This window comes from Syngnathus scovelli, chromosome 13 (assembly GCF_024217435.2).
Source record: "Syngnathus scovelli strain Florida chromosome 13, RoL_Ssco_1.2, whole genome shotgun sequence".
Classification (NCBI taxonomy): domain Eukaryota; kingdom Metazoa; phylum Chordata; class Actinopteri; order Syngnathiformes; family Syngnathidae; genus Syngnathus; species Syngnathus scovelli.
The window spans coordinates 7,133,833-7,157,412 of NC_090859.1; the positions used below are offsets into that span (position 1 = coordinate 7,133,833).

At 37.8% G+C, this 23,580-nt stretch overlaps 2 protein-coding genes across 14 annotated transcripts in view; both read right to left on the reverse strand.

Annotated features, from left to right (window-relative positions):
• The window catches only part of tjp2a (tight junction protein 2a (zona occludens 2)), a 29,848-nt gene extending 18,866 nt beyond the window's left edge, over positions 1-10,982 (reverse strand). For 2 of the 9 annotated variants that reach the window (XM_049738419.2, XM_049738414.2), the window contains exon 1: positions 1,549-1,816. In XM_049738419.2, coding sequence (XP_049594376.1) covers positions 1,549-1,608 — 60 coding nt within the window. In that variant the 5' untranslated portion in view covers positions 1,609-1,816. Of the gene's footprint in view, positions 1-1,548; positions 1,817-3,446; positions 3,577-5,853; positions 6,329-10,578; positions 10,773-10,961 lie in introns of those variants that run through there. The other 7 variants (XM_049738416.2, XM_049738415.2, XM_049738410.2 and 4 more) reach the window with 7 other exon arrangements.
• Positions 10,983-11,764: 782 nt separating this feature from the next.
• Positions 11,765-21,873, reverse strand: pip5k1ba (phosphatidylinositol-4-phosphate 5-kinase, type I, beta a). Of its 5 annotated transcripts, none has more exons than XM_049738424.2 (17): positions 21,741-21,872; positions 21,393-21,559; positions 21,257-21,314; positions 19,137-19,331; positions 18,484-18,614; positions 18,282-18,399; positions 17,673-17,825; positions 17,097-17,393; positions 16,206-16,387; positions 15,764-15,844; positions 15,630-15,678; positions 15,466-15,550; positions 15,237-15,370; positions 14,950-15,050; positions 14,649-14,745; positions 14,180-14,464; positions 11,765-12,434 (listed from the first exon to the last, which is right to left on the reverse strand). In XM_049738424.2, exons 4-17 carry the CDS (start codon positions 19,206-19,208, stop codon positions 12,432-12,434), a joined length of 1,788 nt encoding a protein of 595 aa, XP_049594381.1. In that variant the 5' UTR covers positions 19,209-19,331; positions 21,257-21,314; positions 21,393-21,559; positions 21,741-21,872; the 3' UTR covers positions 11,765-12,431. The 5 variants fall into 5 exon arrangements, with proteins under 5 accessions (XP_049594381.1, XP_049594382.1, XP_049594385.1 ...); XM_049738425.2 differs by having other exon boundaries at positions 21,759-21,869; XM_049738428.2 differs by having other exon boundaries at positions 14,950-15,034; positions 15,239-15,370; positions 21,393-21,871.
• Positions 21,874-23,580: the final 1,707 nt, after the last annotated feature.

Genomic DNA, 23,580 nt, shown 5'->3' on the forward strand with positions numbered 1-23,580 from the left:
ATTTGTCTTCGCGGGCCACATAAAATGATGTGGCGGGCCGTATCTGGCCCCCGGGCCTTGAGTTTGACACCTGCGCATTAGAATGTATCGGCATAAACAAACTAGCACAATTGATAGAATGTCAACTGGAGTTGTAAGCAAGAGATGTGGTAGGGTTAAAAAAGAAAAGGCTGTAAAGCAATATGTTCATTGACATTACAGAACTTTGCCTGAACCCAGGCGTGTCCAAATTCCGTCCCGCGGGCCAAATCCGGTCCCCGGTCAGATTTCATACGGCCCGCAGCTTCGGTCTTATAATGTATTATTTATGGCCCGCCTGCACTGTCAAACTGAATTAAAAAATCAGTATACTCCCAAATCCCACACCTTTACGTGTTACCCAACTTTGCACTACAAAATAATTTAAATGGAATTCAATCAGAAGCAGCAACAAGAAACTACAAGCTGCAGTCTAAGTGAAAATGCAGCAGGCCAGTCAAAAGCGTTTGGCAAAGGGTTCAATCACACACACACTTCCATGATGTGTTGTGATTGTGTTCACTGCTAGAAGGCTGGCTTGCAGGATAAGCAGTAGTTTCCCGGGTTTAGGCCATTATATAACAATCCAATGAGGGGGCAGTAGAAGGTAGAGTCCAAGTACAGGGTCACCATTTCAAGTACAAAACAATATTATAGAGGAGCTTATTCTGCACGTAACATTTGGACAGCCTTTATTTCAAACATTGTGTTAAGTATATGATCTTAATCTCTGGACTGCATAAAGTGAAATAGCCAAGTAGACAAAAACATGATGCGCACCATAGTAACATACATCTGAATGACAGATAACTATTTGACAACGTAGCAATTTCAATTTATAGCCGATTCACTTTAAATGTATTCGATCAAAATAAGAAGTATGAATTAATGAGGCGCTTTGTCTATTAAATTAGGAGGCTATTTTCCAACCAAATGTATTGCTTTCTCGAGGCTTGTGAGACACATTCGTGTATCACGTCAATTATTTACCTTAAGAAAACAATATATCTTGATCAAAATGCAAAACTCGCAAAAATGCATACAGACAAAAAACGTGTAACAAATATTGTCCGAGGCTGCCCCTTGCTGGCAAGACCGCGTAGGGCAAGTAAAGCGGTTAGTCGTGACTTAAGTTAAAACAACTACATATTGCGTTTGTCAATGTAATGTCACGTTTAATTTGTGATGAACAACGAATGGAAGGACTAATCCATCCAAATGCATTGTATTTGACAAACGATCACATGACGTACGCTTATGCAGAGATCGGTGGTTGAACACAACCTAAATGTTAGAATTAGCAGCAAATCAGCGGTGCTTAAAAATACTCACAGTATTGCACTGTAGATATACACACACATTCAAAAGTACATTAATGCGCACAGCAGGTGCAACAACGCCCAGTATGACTTTGCGTTTCTTTCCGATCACCTACCGTAATATTACCTTACAGTAATGCATTACTAGTACATCAACATAAATATCCGTCAATGATTTAAAACGAACACTTCAGACAGACGCAACACTTACATTGAAATATTGAGTAGCATATCTGCCCAAGGAGAGCAGCCCGCCTCCGTTCACAGGCATCACGCACTTAGCAATGGCTCAAGATTTCCCAATCAGCAGGATCACGCAAAATTCTACGCGTTCTAAGACGAACGGATTTCAGTCTTGAAAACAGAAAAAGCTCACCCCCAGTTACATTCTGTGACTAAAATAACTAAAAGAAAGAAAAAAGTTAACAGTCATGCGAAAAGTAGCACCGAGTACGCTTGGCTCGGGACAGATGAGACCAAGTGGCAGCGAGCTTGGGGGGAGCCCAATAAAATAAAAAAATAAACGGTCCAGTGTGTCAACAAACAAAATGCAAGCTTTTATATTAAGGCCCTTCTAAAACCCCACATAGACTACGATGATTGTCATAAATGAACAAAACCGTGCAACCAATGAAAAAGTATGTAGGTTCGTGACGACTAAAAAAAAACACCGTGATGGATTAGTCCAAGATTCGCTTAGATTTAAAGGTAACCTGCTGTGAGAGCTTTCCAGACAAGTGACACAAACAAGAATTAAATACAGCAAGTAACGCGCATACATACAATGGGCACCAAGGGCAGGAACCAGTCTTCTCCCTACTTTTACCAATACATACAAAATAAAATTTTTGTATTGTTAAGTGATCACAATTTGATAATCATTCATGTAAAAGCCTCCACAACATTTGAGACCATTTGGATTTGGTTCTCTAACCCTATGTCACAAAAATATAAGACTAAGAACAACCCAGTTCCACATCAAGACAACAATCAACACAAGAATGTTTGGTTAAGGTCATTCAAACTCTCTTTCCAGGTCAGGCAGACCCAAACAATAACAAAGAGCCATTGAATAACAGCACATAATGGACTAAGTTCAGAGCTATAGGAAAAATGCAAAGATACTATATGTATGAGTCAATGGCGTATCTGTCTGGGGACAAAATAGAGATCATTGTGTGCTGCTGCACGACAATTATCTATTTGTTACATGATAAGTATGTTTCATTGTATTTCAGTATTATTTCCAACACAAGGCTAAGCACACAAAACAGCACAAACCAAAGCTTTTCCTCTCAATACCACAACATAGTTTAACAATTCAGCACACAAAGGCATTCAAATTGGTACACTCTAATGTAGTTAAGCTTCTCTGGCCTCAATAATTACCCTTGTTAGACAGTTAAAACAATGAACTGCGCAAGCGGAGGTATGTGTCTCTAGTTAATTATCATCCTGCATGCAGGAGGGGTCACATAAGAGTATTTGGGTTCAAATAAAGAGGGGGAAGTCTGGGAAATATGGTATCACACAAACTGTAGTTTCAAGCTGTCTGCCAAAAGAGGAGGCTTTTGTTTTTTGTTATATTTTTGGACCAAGTAAAAAAAAAAATCCATGACATTTGATGGGATTCTAAAAATAGTTTCTTCACATCATTTGTAGAGGAGGAAAAAAGTGCCATGCGGGAAAAAAAAATAGTACAGGACACTTTTTTTTAAACTTTTTTTCCACACACACATTCACTCACACACAAACATTCACATCGTCATATGTGGGAATCGAACTCACGCTATCGGCAAACAAGACAAGCAAGGGCACCCCTACACCATCAGCGACACCCGTGCAGGACTGAGTGACCTGAGTTTTGTTCCAAATAATGCAACTGCTGTGCAGGGAATACCTCAATATACACTAGTCTAGGACCATATATTTGAGTGCAACCTCCACTTTCAAATGACAAATTCCACCTATGTATGTATGTATGTATGAATGTCTTAAGCCAAGATTTGAATATCGTTCAAGGGTGCAGTCAAGGGCGCATCCGTGAGATCAGACAAGCATCTGTTTGAATTACAGCACCAACATTTTGCCATGTTTCACTTAACGTACCATCATAATAGCTGAGAAGCTGCGTGAGGAGAGGCGACGAAGATACAGGTAATGGGCTTCTCGCGACCAACAGAACTTGCGGTTGGACTTAAAAAGAGCAGCAGAAGTCTGGTCAGAACCAGGCTGGTCCCTGTGAGTGGAAAAAAAAAAAAAAAAGTGAATTCAAGAAAATTCATAGGACAATTATTTTACTGGTTCTTTTATCACAAACAAATTATATTTAGGTTGAATTACCGACTCTGATGAAGGCGGAAGTACTAGTAAAATAATTGACAATTGAAAACAAAATGAACATAGTACTCATTGGACAACTTAAAAATACTACACTGGATCTGTATTTATCACACAAAAACTAAAATGTTCAAAATAATAATAATAATTATTATTATTATTTTATTTTTGAAATGCTTTGGAAAATATATTTTCCAGTTTTAAACCAGTTTGAAAATGTCCAGTATTTTACATTTCCTAAATGACAGGCCGGCGCAACCATGAACATTGGACTTTCATTTTAAAGGGAGGAGTCGAGTACTATAAACAGGATGTTGCATTAGCCAAAGGACCCGAAAGTGACCCTTGGGACTAAGCTAAAAAGGTTTGTAGAGCTAAGAAAAAATGCTCACAATCGCATTCGCTAAAATGAGAGGTCTCCAACAGCAGAAAAGAAGGTTGTCACTTGCCAGGCCCGACCAATTGTCCCTCTTTCTCACAGAATGGACGGAAGTAGTTTTTAATTTTTCCGTGTAATCATCCCTATCTGGGTCAAGTGCCGACTAAACTCTCACTCCATCCAACGGACCATTTCGGCACACTGATATGGAAGTCTGCCAATGATAGGGGTTTCTGTTTACATTCTATGTTTAAAAAATATCCACAACTTCAGTAAGCAAGCTTCAGGCAGACATACACTCTTCTCCAAAAGAAACAGTGGAGGCAATATTTTTGCCGTAAATTGAAAACAACCAAGTTTCACATCAAATATGACAAGAGCTAAACGTTTCAGTTTTTGTTTGCAGGTATTTACAACTTAAATAATATTGTTATTTGTAACAAAACATGACCATTTTAGTCAACCATATATTGATTAAATTGAAAAACACTTAATATTTAGTGACAATCACTGAATGACTGCAGTACAGTAATCCCTTGTTTATCGTGGATAATTGGTTCCAAAAACCACCCGCGATAAGTGAAATCTGCGAAGTACAGTCACTAACAAGAAGTACTGGGCAGGTTAACGAGTTAGCGGAAAGATGTTAATTCACGATCGTGCTAACGCGAAAACGGACTTCTAAAGGAATGTAGACGAACAAGAAAGCTCAAGCTTCTTAATGGTTGTATGAGCAATGATGTGTCTTAAGTCGCTAATAACGAGCCTCTGTATCACAGGTTAGAACATTCATTGTGTTACATTGTCCTAAAGGTTGGACACATTTCCTCAATTTAGAAGTTTTATTTTGACTTTTAAGTGTTTTTTTAATTTAGAAAAAAAATCTGTGATGTAGTGAAGCAGCGATAAATTAAACGCGAAGTAATGAGGGATCACTGTATATACTATAGCAGCACCAGTGATCTGTGTGTCCAATGAAAACGGGTCCAAAACTGCTCCCAGTTGAGCTGAATCTGGGCTGAACTGATTTTGTATGCAACTAACATGATTTAAGACTGATAGGGTGGCATTGTTTTGTGGGTGAGGAGAGCAGAATGCATGATAGAACCTGCTGGCCTTCCAAACACAGACTTGTCAAACTATGAGGAAAGTCTACCCCTGGAAGAATTAACAGTTTAACGACACCACAAGAAAATAAATAATAATAATAACTCAATTTGTAGGGTGGTATCTTCATCCAGGATGCTCCTGAATATCGTGAATGATACCATCATGTATTCATTGTGCCATTACAGGAGCATAAAAACAGGTGGAGATAAAGCTAGGAGATATAAACATGAATGACAGAATCTCAAGGAGTTGACAAGCTTTTTGAATTCTATATTTTTGCCCATTATACAAATAGTTGTTAGGTTTATTACCATTAATCTGTCATCTGACACTGATTTACCAATATCAATCCGGCAGCTAATACTAACATTGAAAAGTAAGCAGACTTTGATTTCTTTTGGATTCCAGTCACCTGCAATGTTGTGCCATTGAGTTTATGACTGACAATATGTGTCACTCTTGCATCGTGCTCTGGGTTGAGGTGAGATAACATTTTCTTGTACATTGCCAGTGACTCGATGTACAGAAAGAAAGCTCAAGCTTCTTAATGGTTGTATGAGCAATGATGTGTCTTAAGTCGCTAATAACTAGCCTCTGTATCACAGGTTAGAACATTTGTAAAAGATAGCTATTCTACAGCACTACACACTTGCATGTCAAAAGACACACAAAGTCCTTCAAACTCACCCAGGGGGTCTCCATAGTTTCCTGCCTGGTGGAAGAAGCTCTCGTTTGTTAAGGGGAACGATCCCCATTGCCGCCTGCATGATGGTAATGAACTTCTTAAACTTCATCTTCTAAAACTCCTCCAACGCAGAAAACATCACATAGATCGCATCATCCATTAGCAGTGTCCCATTTGCTAGCGAAGACCAGAATCATCTCCACGTGCTTTCTCATCTTCTGTATTGCAAAGATGCTAAACTGCCTTGCCGCTTCATCGCGGAAAGTCTTTCCATGCCAACAAGGCACCAAAAAGCAATGTTGCTGTGGCGTGACTACTATAAGCACCGTCCCCGACCACACAGTCTGACAGATGTCCTTTTGGCTTCTCCCAGTGATGAAGGATCAAAGGAAAACAAACGGCCACGTTTCTGCCAGGCGGTGGGCCGGCCGAGAGAGGATGACAGCACGTCACTGTTACATAATTGTGGAGCTTCTCTGAATATTAGACTAATGAAAACACAGCTTCTGCCATCACAGCGGCTGCTGCCGTAGGGATAACTGTGGAATTAAGCCCTTGACAGATCATGCATGCTCCCCGCCCCCTTCTCCTCTAATCCCTCAACCAGGCTAAGTCTTCTCACCATTTATACCCAGACAGAACCATACTACCTCACACTCAAAACCACACTTTAGTCGTGGCTGACCCTGTACAGTGGGTTAACTCGGGACAAAACATAATCTTTGACTGATTGGAATCATGATAACAAATTTAAATAAGCAAAGAATGATATCAGCATGCAAATTGCAGTTGGAAGCGTCGTCAGGATTTTCAGAGCATATTCATCTTTTTTTACCATGGAGCAACATTTGATTATGCATGCAATATTATGTGATCCATCAAACCATATATTTTCCATTCAGTTATTTACCAATTCCATCTGTCATTTGGGCAGGCTTCCACTCAGATGGGGCCAGATATGGACACACAACTATTCATACTCACATTTACACCAAAGGTCAATTTAGAGTATTCAATGAAACAAACATGAGAACATGTAAACTCCATATAAGAAGGCTAGAGCCTGAATTCCAACCGCCCTAACCTCAGAAAACTGACTACATCAAGTAGTCAAGAAGATCAAGCAGTAAAATATACAGTCTCAAAATTTATAGAACCAGTCATTTTTGGTGTTTTTAATTAACAAGGACAGACCTAAATCAGTGGGCCAAATACAGTTTTGTAATTGATTAAATCAAATTATTCATTCACAAGCCTTCAGACGTTTACATTGATGTTTAAATATTGTTGTCTTAGTTATTTAATAAATTTGACACAGTTGCATGCAATAAAAATATTTGTTAAACATTCAAATGTCAAAGTTTTTTCATTTCAAATAGAATGTGTATAATAGCTTTTGCCGGATCTAGCGATGATTTTTTAATTTTACATTTCTCTTAATAACCAACAATCGTAATCACTGTGGCCATGATAACTGTAAAATTGAAACAGAAGAGCAAAAGAGACATAGTTAGTAATAACCTGAAAAATGCAGATCCTCCAAGCAAATTTAGGAAGTTTCAACCTTCTGCCTCAAGCTGACATGCTGCTGCTTTATTCTCAGACATGTTGTAGCTTGACTTATTGTTTTGCAAACGCACACAGAAACACGTGTATGTACTTGTCAGCCACAACATTTTATCTTTGAATCGATAAAAAATATCTATCAATCTTGGACTGTGGTGTATGGCACAGCCCTACATCTTGCACGACAGTCCTTCAATGGGTACAATCAATGCCAATCATAGAGAACAAATCTATCACTTGTCCCTGGGTCAGCAGCTGGGGGGGGGGGGGGAGATTGATGGAAACAAATAATATCCTAGCTGCTGTTAGCCAAACTATGGGCAGGATTTATGTTCTAGGAGCTTGGATGTCAGGACAGCAGTGCAGCTTTCAGAAATCCTTGCACATACCCATACTACAAGCACAGCAGGGGGGCAGGGAAATAACAAGCGGCTATTTTTAAAAACGATTGGGTAACAACAGCACAAAAGGAGACAGGGGGGGGAAAAAGAGATATAGTGCAATATTTGCCAGGATGGGTACAGGGAGGGGATGAATTACAAATACCACGTGGAAGAACACGTGATGTCAATAATCCATAACATTCTCACGTTAGTTTGTCAAATTTCATTACTTTTTATATCTTATAATTGTTAAACACATGGAATTTTTGCTGACATTTGTAAAATCATGCTACAATTTAGAGTATATAATGACCCTTTCATAAAACCTCACCACGGTACGGGAAAGGCCAGGAGAAGGATTATAAATGCCGTGTACTCAATTTAATAACCAAGACAAAGTGTAATGTCAATATTTAGCATAGTCTCGGCAGTAAACCAGCTGCAAATAAGCCCAAGGACTGAAGCAACTGAAGCGAACTAACAGCAGGATGGTGTGTTGCCTCTGGGCAAAACAATATTTTGTAGTTATTAGGAGATTGTGGCTTCGGAGGCAGCAGTAAACACAACACTGCAGAATAATTTTTGAGCTGAATGAAAAAACATACTTGTCAATAGCCTTAATCAAATACATATGTAAGATTTTAAATACATGTCAAATAAATTTGCAAAGTGCCAGTGCGTTTTCGCTGTATTTGCATGTGGACTCCAGCCGGTTTACGATAAACTGTAGCTTGAGGCTCATCATTGGAGCAAGTGGACAGCATCTCATACAATCGGCCCACTAGACCTGTGATGTGTGCTTAAGTTCATGACTGCTGAGTCGGATGTGAAAGTAGGAACCTAAAATAGAAGATTAGCCTATATTTAAATTTCATGACGACTGCCATGCCGCTTTTACGCATTAGACCAATGGCAGCGGTAATGTACTTTAACTCCATTGTGCATTTTGAGTCGCTTATCTGACTCAACAGCACCACTAAATATTTCCCAAATATATTAACAGGACTATCTCTTGTTTAAGCGCATGCCTGTGGTAATTCACGTAGTTGCTTACCTATCCTGCTTTTTCCTCATGTATTTGAACAGGAATTAAGAAAATTAAGCTATTTCAATGAGAAAATCATGTAAAAATGTATAATGTGTAAATGTAAAGCATGCAGACCAGAAAACTAAAATGGAATATAATTTGATGCACTTTATTTTTGTTTGTTTTAGGACTGCAACTTAACCATTTTAATAAATGATTAATTTGCTGAACATCAACGATGTTGTGAAGACATTAAGTCAATCAATTTACATGATCCCTGATATCCCTTTATTCAAAAACAGGACATTATTTCAAATTGACAGCGTACCAACATAAATTAACTAAGATTCAGTTAATGAATCTACATTTTTTTTCAAAGTAAAAGCAAATATTTTATTTTGAGTCAACACAAAGATACTATGTCTGCTTACATGGACGACTACAGAAATACTGGTGAAATGTTAGAATTGATTATTCTTATCAATTAGTTGTCAATTAATCGTCACAGCTCTAGTTTGCATTATTTTTGTCTTCACAGAGTCATGTGTCATAGTGCATTGCCATTCTTTCACAGCAACAATGCAGCTACAGTTTTTAGTCAACTTAATGCTTTTACATAAGCATTTTGTTTCTCTGTCCCAACAGGCTATTACTAAGGGCCAAGGCCATTATGCAATGCCCATATGCAATGCATGTGCGAGCCAGATGGAGTGACAAACACCACTCACAAATCTCTCATGTGTGTTGTGTTTAGAACTTGAGGGAGGCGTAGTCAATGCGGGCATGTGCCAAACATAAGTAAAACATGCATAGTATAGGGGAATACTGACAAAAGAGCTTCAAAAAAATGGTGGTAAAAATACTGTAACAATTTAAAGGGAACGGATGCTGTCAAAGTTGAAATTTATTGGTTTAAAAATTTCGAAAGGAAAATGTTGTAGCATTCAGACTCCAAAGACAAAAATGTGCTGCCTCTCAGTCATGCCAATGAAAGTGTAATTGTCATGCAGGGCTAGACTGACTAAGCAACAGGCCTATCGTTGTATAATACAGGTGGGGGAGAAAGTATGGAGTATGCAGCAGAGTTTTGATTATTTTAAAATAAAGACGACTTGTGGTGTTAGAGAAGACTTTCTGTTGGTTGGCAGCTCTACTAGTGGTCAACTGGAATTTTATTCAGCTTGCATCTGATATGTATTCCCGCTAGTCTTGGCACATATAAATTATGGAGAGCTCAGAGTTATGATGGTGTCTTTGTCATTTTGTCATCATTGCCACTGCATTAAAGTTTATACTTTAATTCAGCCCCCATCTTAGCTTATGTGGGGATTGGAAAATGTGTAATAATGAATACATTTGATGAACAAATAATGTGTCTTTGTATCATTGTTTCTGTTTATCAGTTGTGACAGTAATTGGCTAAAGACTGTAATCATTATAGCGGATATAATAATAAAAAAAAAATCTCCATATAAGGATGACAATTTTAACAATGTCATGACAGTTGTTACACATTCAACCGAGTGACTATTGCGTGATAAGAACTTATCTGACCTACAAAGAGATTTTTTTTTAAACCACTGATTAATGCGCAAAGCTCGAGAATTACCATCCAAATAAACTTTTAATACTAAAACTAATCGAAGCGCGACATGTGTGAGTAGCGAGGAGCGGTTCAAGGTTTTAAAATGTTAGCAAAGACCCGCACATACACTGTCGACATTGAGCGCGAGGCACAGTAAGGTACATACCTGGTAAAACTTGTTACTTTTCTTTCCTCGACGTCACCAGAGGGGATTAATCCAAATATACAAGAGATTCTAACCGAGAAATCTGAAGATCTGAGCAATAACGAGACGTTTGTTACGTTGCTTAAATTCACCAAGTCCAAATATGCGCTATTTCCTGTTTCTCGCAGGTATGTGGGCGTGGCTTAGGAACGACGGGCAGGTGTATGTTTGCAGAGGTTTCGGTTGCGCTGGTGACGTCATCGAACGAGTTATTCATCCTGGTGAAACGTTGACATAATCATGCAATGAATCAGTTTGAGTTAGCGTAAATACACCAAACTAATATATATTTTTTGGTTTTACTGATCTTACAAAGCATTTGAGTCCGGATTTGCCTCACCTACCTGACGATATCTTGGAAAGGTCTGAGTTCTGTTGTGAACGCATGTGGTCCATGAAAACAACTGATTTCTTTTAAATAAAGCTTAGCCTTTGTTGTCAGTGTGGAACTTCCTTCTGGTTTCAACCACAATTCATCATAAATGAGGTATCAGGAAACTATGTTCTATTCATGTCTTTACGCAGCTATGGCAATTGTTCGAAAGGGAAATGAACACACGATCATTGTTCTTCTAAATATTTAGGGAACATTCTTTTCATGGGCTTTCAAATCTTTAGATATTTGCTTCACAAACAATGAAAATCACAAAAAATAACTACTACTACGACTACTACTACTACGACTACTACTACTACTGAAAAGAGGGTGGGGGGCATCTGCCCATATGCAATTCAATGTTTTTCTTTATGAGCTTAGTCATTTGTTTACATTAGGTTGATACTTGTCCATGATGACTCACACTGAAACAAGAATCCACTATCACTATAATATTGGTGCGCCCCCTTGTGTTGGAATGAACACGTCATTGTGCACGTCATTGTGGTTGTACAATTGTTCGCAGTGTCACATTGAGATAGAACCTTTCCCCTTATTACATGCAAATTATTTATTCAGCCTTGTAGAGTTGCAGAAAACTCCAAAATAAGCACATTATTAAATGAAGCCAAAATCAAATTTACACTGCTCCCCTCTACAGATGGTTGGTATTGTTTATGGAATTGTAAAATGTGGGTTTGATAGAAATAAGGAAAACTAGATTCCTGTGATCCAATAAAATAAAAAATAAAAAATAAACCACTATAAGACTCATATTTCACAAATTTTATTTGATGTCTATGTTAACTTTCTTTTTTAACAGTGTAGTGGCCATGGAATTGATGGAATATTTTCTTTTATATCTGTCTCCACAGAGCTCCAAAGGAATGATCCTAAAATTGTCCATATTTTACAGCCACAACTATTTCTATTACAAGTTCAAATCACTTTGATTTTTAAACATTTTTAGGCACATGAAAAAAAGGATGAAATGAAAGCAAGAGATATCAATATGATTTCAATATGTCAACATTTCAGTTTAGATACAATGTAATAGCAAGCATGTTGGAAAATAAATTAGGTGCGCATGTGAATGACTTGTGAAAATATTTGCCCAGGGATCCAGCCACTGAGAGAATTTGAACAATTACATACAAAATAAAAACAATTGTACAATTAGCAGCATGTGTGATGTATTGTAACAAAACCAAGCTCTACCGTATTTGCTAGCGTGATTTGGTGTGAAAGTCATATAGAATGCCACTTCTCATTGGACTTAAAGGAAATGAAAGATATTGAGCATGTACTGTAAATACCGGCAGTTCACATCATCCATACATCTACTATTGTGAGGTCTCAATGTATTGACATTGCACAAGGTCATCCTCTTCTACGTTCCATCCGCTTTTCCTGGCGAGCAACCACCATCTTTTTCTCCTCACTATAAAATACAACATCCAAAAACAAAACCAACATTCATTTTTAGTTAGAAAACTCATTCTGGGTTCTAAATATATTACGTATTTAATACATTTAATACAATTACAGACAACTAAGCAGGCCAATGCTGATGTTTTTGTGTGAAATTGTTGAAAGCATAGAAGTTAAACAGAAAATATTTCTATGCCATACAAGACACAAATAAAAAATAAAAAGAGGGCACACAAGTCACAGTTTACTCTAAAGCTTTGGTACCTCACCCGAACCTAAATTTCTCTTCTGCCGTTCTCTATCCAACAGTTCCAATCACCTGTGTCCGTGCTTGTATGTACACCATGTGTTTTCAGTAAAAGTGTAATGGTCCGTGGGGGAAGCTAAAATGAGAGCGTGCAACCAATTTGATGTGTATCTCTGCAATTTTGTCTGCACCCTTCTGATCTTATTCAGTGAGTCTGACAAACTGAGTTTATATTTGTGAATAAAAAGAAGGAAACTGAGATCTGAAACGGGGATAATACAAAGATGGATGTAAATATAAAATCTTTGACAATAGATTTACCTGACCTGTCCTTCAATACTAGGGTGTCAAACAAATTTTTTTTGCAGGCCGCATTGTTGTCATAGCTTCTTTCGGAGGGCCATTATGACTGTCAACCCAAGTAAATGGATGAGCACCTCATATTATATACAGTAAAAGCTACAAAACAAACTGACAAATAACTCGTTTTCAAATCAGATGAGTAAAAACTGGTCAAATATAAAAAAAAAAAAGATATTAAAAGTGAAGACAATTTGCAATTCTAGTAATGACACATGAATTTGATGCACAATTTGTCTTCGCGGGCCACATAAAATGATGTGGCGGGCCGTATCTGGCCCCCGGGCCTTGAGTTTGACACCTGAGCTGTATACCTTGACCCTAATTTATTTTATGTACACATACGCATCTGCAAAACTCAAGTTACCATTACATTTTATTTGATGAGTCTATATTCATTTTGTTATCAATGAATCAAAAGGCTTCCCACAGCAGTGTGTTAAGCAGTTCTTAACGTAGTTAATTAATTTGCTTTGAATGTCACTATTTTACATCAACAGCGTTTGAGAGAAGATTACCCCAATGTCTCCAGGCTTTCCACATTGCTTGGGAAGCGGCCTGACAAACAGCTCCATATAAGCCTGAATGAGGATTTAGTAGTTATGTAAGAGAAGTAGAGGAGAAAAACTCAACTCAGGGAACTTGGAGTTGATCTGACACATTACTGAGTGGAAGCAGAGGTTCCAAGCTCATCAGTTAAACTGCCAAGATTTAAGAAAGTGCAAAAGCACCCAGGAAAAGGGAAATTCCCAAGAAAGATTTTATGCTTGGAAGAAAGTCAGGGATTAACATTGCGATATAGCGCTCTCTATCGTCTGGCGCCTGAAATAAAAACATGCTCGTAAAATAAGATGGTAAGCTACTGTTGGTTAACCAATACCAAACCAAGCCACTCAGCATCTATAGCCCATTACAATAAATCATTATATATTATTAAAATAATATTTTTTTATATTGAGTTGCTAAATTGTTGTTTATCAAGTGATTGTAAAATAACCAACTGTAAATTCTTTCATTTTATAAAAGTTAAAGTCCCAGGTTTGCAAATTGGCTGAAGCTTGTAATAAACAATAATGTTGATTTTAATTATTTTAAATTAAACAGTAACACACACATACAATGCCACGCACCCATGCACAATATAGTACCTGTATGTTCTCTGTGTGTGTCTCACAATTTGCTTGCATTTTACTCTGAGGATCTTCAACTGTCTCTTTTTCCTGCTCTGTGTCCTCTCTCTGAAAGGCAGTGACTCCCAAGTCCTTTGGTTCTCCCTCAGTGGTGCGCTCAACTTGCTTCTGTTCAGCTTTCTTAACATCATCATTTGGCTCTTTGTCAATTTCTGCCTCATCGTTATTTGTCTTTCCGGTGCAGAAATAGGGGGGCTCATGTGATGTTTGCAAGCTGAGCTGTAATTGGTCATTACCTGAGCCCTAAGTACACGTGATGTCATGTTCAGTCGACAGCAAGAACAAAATGCATGAAAGATAATGAAGTAATTAAATTCATTATAGACAAAAGTATCAACTTTTTTTACTGCTTAAAAATTCAAACTAAGCTGATCATCCTTTTGAGAAAAAGTGAAAAAGTCAAGCATGCAGGTTCTGTATTTCATACCAAGTAGGCATCCAGTTCAGAGTCTGACTGGCTTCTGCAGAGGGGCGGCAGAGGATCATCCAATGCAAGCGTTGAACTGGAGGCACGTCTGTGCTCACTGCAGTATAAATGAACATTGTTCAAAAAATATTTTGGTCACGCTGTGATCGTTATTGAAATTAAGGTCGAACCGGACTATATTCGAAGATATTGACAAGGTCTATATATGTTATTTTTAGATTATCATCTTTTTTCTCTTAATCAAATAAGAGCAATGTCTTTTTTTTAGTAGTTTATCGACGACAAAGGGCGCCATGTATACCTGTTATTAAGGTGCTCTTCTTCAGCAGACTTGAACGTAACAGCAGATTTTTGTAGATCATCTGGTTGATTGGATGAACTGCAAACTGATGGAGAGAGCCAACATATCCATCAATACAAGTTGAGTTATTTTAGTCATGCTGTTCGTTTAACTTGTTCGTAGAAAAAAAAGTCAATAAGGATACAACGGAGAGAGTGTTGTTGGTGTTCCACATTTTTTTGGTGAGAAGTAGGGACATAAAATATGTTTTTTTAAATTTATTTACCATCTAGGTTATTTTTTTATTTACCATCTAGGTTCTCCATGCTTTGTGCTTTCTTCGTCTCCAATTCCTCCTTTTGAGAAGAAAGCAACTCCTGTGAGGCTGACTTCACTGCATAAAACGAATTCTTCTTCCTTTTGGAAGACATTCGTCTCAAAGCTGTTGAACAAAACAGTGCAAGCGTGTTTAAGAAAAGCAAATTCTTTACCGTACGATGGCTGAGTAAGACAATCATGATAGCAAAAATAACTCACGATGGATGCGTTTGAACACAACTGAGCTCATGAATTTCAGAAATCGGTTTGCATAGAAATTGGGCCTGTGAACCGACACAGTGTCCTGAAAAGTAAAGAAAACTGTCAGTCCCTCCCTGTCACCCCCCTACCAATCTCCAAGGTAGTAATGTGATGACACAAACCCCATCATGTAAAAGAGATTTCCAGGAATGTTCCACCTTCTTAATGAACCTGACAATAAAAATTGATTTGTATTACACTATCCACATAGAAAATAGCAAACACAGTATTGATAGTGTGTTTCTGAGAGGTGAACCTGTAGGACTGAAGGATGTCAATAATTCCTAAAAAGATGAGCAGGTGTTCATCTCTATGTTTAGCCGGAATTCCACCGAATCTAAAATGAACATATTTGCATAATTAATCCACATAATTTAAATGCAGCAAACAAGAGAGGTATCTTAGGTTAGATTCAGTAGAACCTCGATTTAATGGACTAATTAGGGGAAGGGCGGGTCCATTAGAGTCAATTGTCCTTGACACCAGAGTACTTTTTTGTAAACTAAAACTACTCAATATTGTATTTTTTCCGGTGACAAAAAATGCCCAGTATAGTAGAACATTATTGTGAGTAAATGTACGCATGTATATTTTAAATTGTTTTAATTTTTTAAATTTAATTTTGGTCCCTTAAATTGAGGTTCCTCCATATTTCTTTTTTTTTTGGGGGGAACCAGAATTATAAAAGGTTTCCTCACGTGTCATCATCTGCCACTGGTTCTGGATCTTTCACAGTACCCTGGATGGATTCAAGAGCAGTGGAGTAGAGAACTCTCTGCTTCCTGCTGTCACGTCTGCTCTCTCTGCTCGACACCTTGCGGTTTAAAACGTGAATTCCAAGCAGGAGACTGTAGTCCATGATTTTGAAGCTTTCTAGAACCTAAAAAGAAGAGCAAATAGCAGTTGAATTCTATATTTTATTTTATTTTCATCAGAAATTGACGAGAAGGGCAGTTTGTGGTTAGTCCATGTGTCTCACATTTCTGAATTTCAGGTTTTAAAACTCGACTCTGGCCTTTCTACGTGGAGTTGGCATGATCACCCCGTGCTATTTTTGTGAATATTTTTAGTCAGCTGAGATAGACTCCTGTCACCAAAATGAGGACAAGAAAACAGTTTACAGTCCTTCCGGAATTACGTGAGTCTGTGAACAATACATGACTGGCAGACTTTTAGAATGTTCCTCTCAGGTCCAAATTAAGGGGACTTACTATGCAACAAGATACCAAAGTACAGTTTTGTACAACAAGCCTCAAACAATTCAGGCAGATCATAATGTCACAAACAATTCCTGTACTTGAAAACAAAGACTTCCTTGAGCTGAGAAGTGTTACCTAACAATGAGGTCAGGTGAGCCAGTTTCTGCAGCACAGTCCAGCCTGCTCATATAACTAATATGCTTGGTTCTACCAGGTCTTAATCCTCTAAGCAACATCTGAATTACAACTAATTTCATCATTTAATGAGATCCAATTTTACCGTATACTAATTAACGCTTCAGCTTAATTTGAGTAACTGTTGAGAAATGCCATGTTAATGCACAATAACTTTAGGTTAAATGAATGAATACAAATTTTAGCGTAACTTACCCGGCAGTCTCTCTGCAGGGTTTTCATCAGGGCGTTGTGGGTCTCTGCATCGAAGCACAAACCTTCGTGCATCTCTTGGAAATCCAAGTCTTTGAATGTAGGTGAAGACTTTAAGCGTTCTTTGCGTGAAGCACGACGTTTGTATGAGGAGCCCTTCAGGTCATACTTGTAGTGCATCTTCATGGCACGAGGCAGCACATTATTCATCACCACCACACGGACTGTTACGCCACCACACTGGATGCAGTAAAGGCCATAGAACTTGGGAAGCAAAGTTCTCGGGTTTTGGTTCAGGTTCTACAGAAGTGAAGCAAACGTTTTGGAGATGTAATTAAAGACAGGATGGATGTGTTCAGCTTAATAATAATATACAATATTAGAGTATCCAACTATGAATACACTATATGGATAAATGTCTCTCCATCCATCCATCCATCCATCCATCCATCCATCCATCCATCCATCCATCCATCCATCCATCCATCCATCCATCCATCCATCCATCCATCCATCCATCCATCCATCCATCCATCCATCCATCCATCCATCCATCCATCCATCCATCCATCCATTTACCATGTAGTAGCCAGGTAGCAGTTTCTGCAGAAACTCCGCCTCCTTTGGTTGCACAGTCTTGATTATGAACTCATCATCACTGGTAAGATAGAACCATGAACTGCTGGCACCAGGGTTGGACAGCTCAATAAGAGGCTCATTACAGATGGAGTACTGAAAATCACAATGATGCAACAAGTAGCTTTATCCAACCAACATTACATCACAAAACTACTTTCATAAATCATGTGTCACTTACGCGCAAAAAAATGTCATCAAAACTTAAGCAGCAGTTTACATCATCAACATTACTCCACAGTACCTTACAGTACGTATATTGAGAACACTCAGCACAAATTGTTGTTGAGAAATGCATTTCCTGTTTTGCAAATTTGAATCTGAGGTATGGACCTAAGTGACTAGGCAAATCTGCAGTAAAGATTGAGAACATTGAACATTGATTTTTTTTAACTTGAGTCAGAAAGCCTGATCAAGACCCTATTTAGGGGCAATAAATTACAACACTCCTAAAAATTACAAAAGACCACAGAATATACTCTTTGCAACATTTTGTATGCTCACCCCTGGATCAGGGTAATGAAATTAATCCAATTGCATCCCAAAACGTACCAGATAGTCGTCTGGTTTGATGCCAAAGAGTTCCCGAAAGTAGCGAAATGCCAGCGGTGCATATGTTTTTAGACGGAAGTCAGGAAAGTGATGAGCAGGAGTCATGTTGCTGCCCTCACTGGAGAATAAAACAAAATTGAATTATGAATAAATACAATTTTATTTTCAATGGATTTATTGCTATGAGTTGAAATTGAAGTACCTTGGCAAGAAGACACTCTCAACTACGGAGAAATCTTGCATGAGAACATCTCTGTCAGGTTTGGAGCTAAGGTTTCCTACAGCATAACCAATGGCCAGTTGGATGGCTCCTTTCAGGGCAGCTGGTGTGGGCTGGGAGAAAAAAACCCCAAAACAAAACAATGCTAAGATGGCATAAGGTAATTAGTTTGAATTTAAATTTCTTTTTATTCATTGCCGGCGGAAGGTGAGTCACAATGTCAAAATAACTTTTGTGTTTTTAACATATTTTTGGAAGCATTATGTCAGATTCATTAAAATTTCTTTTCTTTTGTAAATACAATTTGACGATTCAAGTGTTACTGGCAAAAACGGGACGCTCCATTTTTCCAATAAACAGATTAATGGAATGGAAGGACTGGAATCTGAAGCCAGTCTATTTGATTGTGTTGATTTTGAACAAACTTCCCTATTGATATACCGTAACAAGATCAAATATTGATTGGTTTACTGTAAGGTGCATTTTAGGTTAATAAATTGTTTATTTATTTATTTTTAGGTCCCTGTAAATATCCCAACCACTAAAACCATTTTAGACCGGGCTACACAAGATACAAACTGAGTTTAGCGAACACATTCTACAGTCCACAATAAATGTCACAATCATGAACTTACCTTTTTGTGATCTTTTGGCACTTTGGAGGCATGGCTTCCTTTCCCTGAACTGATTGTGCTGCTGGTTGACATCTTTCAACGAGACAGAACTTGACAAGGAGGAAGTATGGACAAGGTACACCAAGTTCCCCTTTAATGTCAATCACGCCTTGAATAGAAATTACCAGAACTGCATTTTCCCCAGGTAAAACACTCCTGTAGGGAGACAAAGAGTCACATAGTTTAGAATATTTTCTCTTTATGCCCAGTAAAACGTTTTTTTTTTTTTTTTTCTTAACCCTACATAGCTTACAAAATTGTGCTGAGGTTTCGGTCTGGAGAACAGCTTTCTGCACTCTGAAGGTCCTTCAGTGTTTGCGCGTGTGTTTAGCTGACGAATCCGCCACAAAAACCCTTGATCCCACTTAAGAAGGATTGGCAAAAAAATGTTGCTTACCCAATCCCCACGTTTTATATAACAGAGGAAACATAATGTTTAGAAAATATTCGTCCATTTCCTCAGATGCAAGAACAAAATATGGCAACAACTAAGAAAGATTCAGATTATATGCCCTAATAAAGGATAATTACTACCTTGGATTTTGTCTGGGTGAATATGTGTTGTTCCATTTTGGACCATAAAGTGCCCTTAAAAATAAATATATTAAATGGTGTACATTTGTGCTGTTTAAGCTAAAATCCAATTTAGTATGTTATTGAATGCACAAGCAATGATCTTTACTTAATATTTAGTACAAAATCACAAAAGTTTACTTAAAGCATTTTATACCCAAATACGTAAGTCTAAATAATATATATAATATTGTAAATGGTAGTCATTTCCTCTAAAAATGTGTTAACAGTTGTTAAATGTAACATAATAATAAATAAATATTTGAGAAAGTATTGTTCGAACTAATGTATTTGAAGATCAAGAGGTGAAGAGGAAATGGTTGTGGCAAATAAACCAAGATGATGATAAATGAGCAGCAACACAGGAAACCTCAAAATCTATATTTCTCATGAACAGAACGTCACGGCAACCAGAGTCAGAAAAGAAATGCAAGCAATCACACGCTACATAACGCACAACGAGATGTTAATGAGAAGTGAACAAAAACAGTTTAAAAAAAATAATAATTGGCTGATACAGGTGGGCATGCCTGCTGACACCAGATAAAGTTCATGAAACTATAAGTACGTAAATGACAAGAAGTGCATGATCACAGGAGAAACAACATGAAAAAAAAGGTTAATATAAAACCACAATGACTCAAATACCTGTTTTCAAAACAGCAAGAATCTGGAGTGACCAAAAAGTAATGGGGACTTTTATTTTCAGGATTAAAAAAACCCAAAACTGTTTCATAAGGATCATTAGGAGGCCTTTTTCACATGGGCGGACCAGTTACAGGGTTAGTATTGTTTGTACAGATTAGAAGCAGATTGCAATGAATAGTTTGAACACCCTGTGACAATTCATTTTAGCTTTCCTCTTAGCAAACACACACTGAGTGACATAATGGTATGAACTAAAATGACAAAGTAAGGGGGTAAGGGGGCTTGAGTGTGATCTGATTAGTGAAAGGAATGTGTAGGTATGTGACAAAAATGGACTTCTTGTTGTGGCTGATTGCACACATAACACAATAGGCCTGTTATATATGTTAATCATATCCAATTTGTTTGTCACAAGTTGATCACTGTTTATAAACATGTTTGGAGGATATCATTTCAAATTCAACCTGTTCTCACAATAACTTTCTGTCATTTTCAAAAATTATGTTGGCTACTTTTTACTACTTTTATAATTTTCAATAAAATTTTCATGGGAAAACACAAGTGCAGGTAATATGTTTGTAATGTGCAGTGAATGCTGAGTAAAATGTATGTACAGTATTTTTTTGTCACCCACACAGTTTTGTTTGACAAGTACTGTAATGCGGATAATCTGCTCCTTATGATGTTGGTGAAGGGCAGTGGCGTTTATTTCCTCTTGCTACACTAAAGTCAAAGTATCTTCCTGATGGCTGACAGCCAATGATTAACATTTCTAACATGAATTTCAACAACAATCTTAAGTAAAAGTGTTTCCTCACTCTGTTGAGAATAGGCAAAAGATTTGCTGAAAGCTTTCTTACCTCAAGAGGCATTCTTTAATGAAGGGAATCAGATTAGGTCAAACCAAACCAGCTCTGCCTGTGGTGAGAAGCCAAATACAGCAATAACTTCCTCATCACTTCCTTCCTTTCTCTCGCTTTGTCTTTCTCCACCTACCTGTTGTACTTCTTGGGCCCCGACTAGGTGTCAGTGAAAGGCCAAAGATTTCAAATCCTTTCCTCAAGCTCCTGTTTTATTGTCCATGCATTTCTTTAGCCTTGTCGGTGTCATGAAGAACGTGGAGTGCAGTACACAGGATACCTCGCTGGATCACCTGGCTAATACTAGTCAGACAATCATTCACACTCACCTTCCAACGTACAGGCAATTAGTCAATAATGATCTTAACAAACATGTTTTTTGGAATGTGGGAGGAATCTGTAACACCAACCCACACACAAGTCCAAGTTGACATAGATTCGGACATGGAAACTTGGTGTAAGGCAACATTGCAAAGACACTCACCCACTGTTTTATCCTTACTTGAATTTTCTGCAGGGCTTTTTCCTCATTAGGGTCACGAGTGAGCTGCAGCCTATCCCAGCGGAGTTTGGGCAAGAGGCCAATTTACTTTGACCTGGGCGTGAGCGACAGTTTTGTTAGGATGTCGAGCACGGATAACCAATGATGGTGCTCACTTTCTTACATAACCAATGATATGAACAAAGGTTCTCAAATTGTTACAGAATATATATAGTAAGAAATCTTCTGGAAAGCACTAACTATAATAGAGGTCCAAAGGGCCTAAAATAAAGACCAACAGTTGGTCAAATTTCAAATCCATTTCTGACCTCAAGAGGGGGCTCTTACAGCACAAGTACAAACTCCATTTGTTCTATTTTGAGAACCTTTCCCGTGAACAATAAGGCACAGTAAAAGTTTACCAGGGTAAAGTAAAAACTGGCTCTTATATAAGACATCGGTTTGTAAAATTTATGGTAGCACTAAAATTCACCCCCTCAAAGAATCTGTAGGGATTTTAGGGGTTTTCGTGATGATTTTTGCCACTTATTGGGATGCCCACTTTTAGTATGTTTGTATACCGGATATGAATACTGTAGTGTGATTGATGTATTTTTTTAAGACCCAGTTGTTGCATGGACTGGAAGCATGATGTCCCTCAGGGTCAGGTAAGGGTTGAACATTTTCCGTGACAATCACTGAGGTGAAAAATGGGGATGATTGACAGATTAATGATATGCATTTGTGGAGCAGTCATGGAGCGTCAATTATCACTGATTAGCTGTAGAGACAATTTATTCACCACTATAGCGATTTAATTTGATTTAGCACTAAGGCTCAGATTGGTAATGATTGAACAGCCAAAGAGATCGCTATATACATGCTGGAGGTGGTCTTTACTTGAATTATAGCGCCACCTAGCAAAACCATGGCTAGAAAACTTCATCAAACAATGGGAAAATATAAATTGCTGTCAAGAATGATTATATTCCATGATAGTGAGTCATGCATTTCAGGTGCTATAAATAACCTTGGTGTCAAAAAAGGTCAGAGCGACACAACAGCCGAGTCAAGTGACCATGAAGAGGTCTCATCTAACGCAGGGATTACTGCATTGCTGCAGCATCCACTTGTGCCTCAAGAATGTCATAACTTAGAGGAGAAAACATTCACTGGGTATCATTCTGAAAAAAACCCCAAAAAAAACCTCTCCTTAAGCAAGGTGCATGGATGCGTGTTTTTTATCTTAGTGATGAAGAACAGGGAATCTCGACTAAGTTCTTCATTTGTACATGGAAGAATGGCAAACAGGATGAGTGACACGGTGAGAGATTTTGTAAATGGAAGATGTTTGAGACTGATTGTTATCTGTAATTTATCAACTAGTTCAGAGTTACCCCGTTATATGTGCATGCACAATCTAGTGAGATCCAGCTGAAAGATGAACCATTTGACATTGACAAAGGGTATCGAATTGACAGTGTGTTTATTATTAGCCTGTTGATACTGTTGCAGAATATTTTGATATAATTAAATCAAACAAAATATTCTTATTAAAAAAACGTTATTATTCATTTGGTTGAATTTTGCAACATTGCCAGTCTATTTAAAAATAGGAATATATTATAGTTGTAAAGGCAGAACCTTGATGCATCATACAGTGACCATACTAGAGTGATTTCATCTGTACATAATGTGGTCCTCCGTGATTTCCATTTTAATTATTTGGGTCACTTGGGTCACTGAGACTGAAATGTGGCTATGACAGGCGCACTAATGACATTACTGAAATATATGCACCGGTATTATACATCTATAGATAATGTTAAGTTACAATTTGTTG

Coding starts and splice junctions, on each gene's coding strand:
- pip5k1ba (XM_049738424.2), bottom strand. CDS start 19,208: ATGTCAACCAGCAGCACAATCAGTTCAGGGAAAGGAAGCCATGCCTCC. Junction 15,551..15,629: donor AATCTCTTTTACATGATGGG/GTTTGTGTCATC, acceptor TTTACTTTTCAG/GACACTGTGTCGGTTCACAG. Junction 14,746..14,949: donor GAAGAGCACCTTAATAACAG/GTATACATGGCG, acceptor TTTATACTGCAG/TGAGCACAGACGTGCCTCCA.